This window comes from Nelumbo lutea, chromosome 6 (genome assembly GCF_056320005.1).
Source record: "Nelumbo lutea isolate HS-2025 chromosome 6, American lotus-T2T, whole genome shotgun sequence".
NCBI classification, from domain to species: domain Eukaryota; kingdom Viridiplantae; phylum Streptophyta; class Magnoliopsida; order Proteales; family Nelumbonaceae; genus Nelumbo; species Nelumbo lutea.
The window spans coordinates 10,692,501-10,694,672 of record NC_142689.1 but is presented as its reverse complement, the minus strand read 5'-3'; the positions used below and the strand labels follow the sequence as shown (position 1 = coordinate 10,694,672).

Sequence of the window (2,172 nt, the reverse complement as noted above, 5' to 3'; positions counted from 1 at the left end):
AACTGCACGTCTTTACGAATGATGCAAAACAAGTCAAAATAGCAAAGTTTCTAAAAGACAGGGCTAACACCAATTATGGTTTTTCCAAATACAATTCCTGTTCATCTTAAACTTTTAAATCTCTCTAGAAACCTCACCCGTTGAATGCATTCCATGGAGAACCAGAGAATGGAATCTGTGATATTAGGCCCGTTTGATTCCAACTATTTAGTTGGGCAGAATCGAAATCTAATTCCTGTTCTTTGAAATGACATAATTATTCCCTGCCTCTCTCATGAAAATAAAATCTCATTCCTACTAATTTCAATTCCCATTCCTGTTTGACCATAGGAATAAACCATTTCAATTCCGATTCATATTTTCTGGTTTAACTTTGGGAAATTGTAGATGAGCCTGAAACCTCAGATCATCCTGACCTTACTCAACCATCAACAATCCATATATTTGCACTGCTCAGCCCGTGGACGATTGACTCAATTCATTCTCAGAAATTCTGGCCTTCAATAGACTCATGAGTCATGATCAGTGTAAGATCATTTCTATTTTACTGATGGCAATATAAAATAGACCATCAGCCCGGCTTATTCAGCCGATGGCAATATAAAATAGACCATCAGCCCGGCTTATTCAGCCGTGTTGGCCTTTGTTATACTTTCTTGTTTTATCGCACCCGTCAAAAACGTAACCACACAGAATTGAAGAAATACTGAAATATGCACATAGCATAACTAAAAGCTGTATTCGATGTTGGACACAAGACACTTAGAATACTGATACAAACTCCGGGTTATCATACCCTCAACATTCGACTTCCTTTTTAAATAATACACACAACTTTAGCACTCAGAAAAGTCAAAACAGCAACTTTCCTACATAAGATATTCAGAAGACCGTCCACTCAACACTCATTCTTACTACAAACTTATTCAGTGCACTGATGCCGCGTTCACAACTTTAAACTGGTCTCAAAATTTAGTACGGCTCAACAGGCTTGCGGAAGTTTGCTCCAGCATAAATTGCTTCAGAGCCAAGTTCCTCTTCAATTCGCAACAGCTGCAAACAAAGAAATTGAGTATTCATATCTAAATCCTACATGGTTCATCTGAGGATTCAAAACCAATCTGCTGTATCATCTTATAGAATAAGACAAAGGAGACCAAGTTAGTAGAACAAAGTCCAATATGCTACCTGATTGTATTTTGCTAGACGCTCTGACCTGCATGGGGCTCCTGTCTTAATTTGGCCCTGATAAAAAGCAAAGATTTAGGAGGAACAATTGTCAGCTTCTCAATGACACAATGACTACCACTATTATATATCTACCGAAATTACTCAATTAACTAATATTCGAAGTTAAGTAAATTACCGTGGCCAGACCCACGGAGAGGTCAGCAATGAAGGTGTCTTCTGTCTCTCCACTGTAACAGAAACAGAATCCATTGTCACATAATTGAAATTAACACAATGGAATCTCCATAATCACATGGTAAAAGGGTAAATCCAGACCTGCGATGGCTGGCCATGACACCCCATCCAGCACGCTTGGACATTTTTACAGCTTCAATGCTCTCGGTCACAGTACCAATTTGGTTGACCTGTTGCCAAATAGGTGTAAAGGATTACGTGCTTTTGACTACTGACTGAAATTGAAAACACGAGGCACTTCCCAACAACCAAACGATGTTTTTAATAAGAAAAAATCATAATCTCGAAAAAAAAGAAAGACTAAATTAAACAAGGCAACAAATGATGTACCTTGAGAAGAAGAGCATTGCATGCCTTCTCTTTGATGGCTTTCTCAACCCTCTGTAAGCATGAACCAAATAGGCAGAGATATCAAAATATTGTGCAAAGCATTCTTCTTTCTGCAGACACCAACAAAGATTACTTCTAGATGACCAACAAAAACCAAAATGCTGATACTAACCTTTGGGTTGGTAACCAAGAGATCATCTCCCACAATCTGCACTTTTTCTCCAATTTCACATGTTAGTTTGTTGTAGTGTTCCCAGTCATCTTGGTCAAATGGATCTTCAATGGATACAATTGGGTATTCAGAGACAAATGATTTGTAGAGATCCTTGAGGGCATCTCCAGAGATCTTCTGTGACCCATTATTGTTCTGCGCCCACACAATAACCAGGTCAGAATCACATACATGTAAGGGGTGGG

At 38.7% G+C, this 2,172-nt stretch overlaps 1 protein-coding gene across 1 annotated transcript in view; it reads right to left on the bottom strand.

Annotated features, from left to right (window-relative positions):
- Positions 1 to 695: 695 nt before the first annotated feature.
- LOC148847291 (enolase 1) overlaps positions 696 to 2,172 on the bottom strand; it is a 5,700-nt gene continuing 4,223 nt past the window's right edge. The window contains exons 12-17 of the mRNA XM_088952356.1: positions 1,928 to 2,122; positions 1,756 to 1,806; positions 1,507 to 1,595; positions 1,367 to 1,418; positions 1,189 to 1,245; positions 696 to 1,053 (exon numbers count right to left, since the gene is read on the bottom strand). Coding sequence (XP_088808482.1) covers positions 973 to 1,053; positions 1,189 to 1,245; positions 1,367 to 1,418; positions 1,507 to 1,595; positions 1,756 to 1,806; positions 1,928 to 2,122 — 525 coding nt within the window. The 3' untranslated portion in view covers positions 696 to 972. The remainder of the gene's footprint in view (positions 1,054 to 1,188; positions 1,246 to 1,366; positions 1,419 to 1,506; positions 1,596 to 1,755; positions 1,807 to 1,927; positions 2,123 to 2,172) is intronic.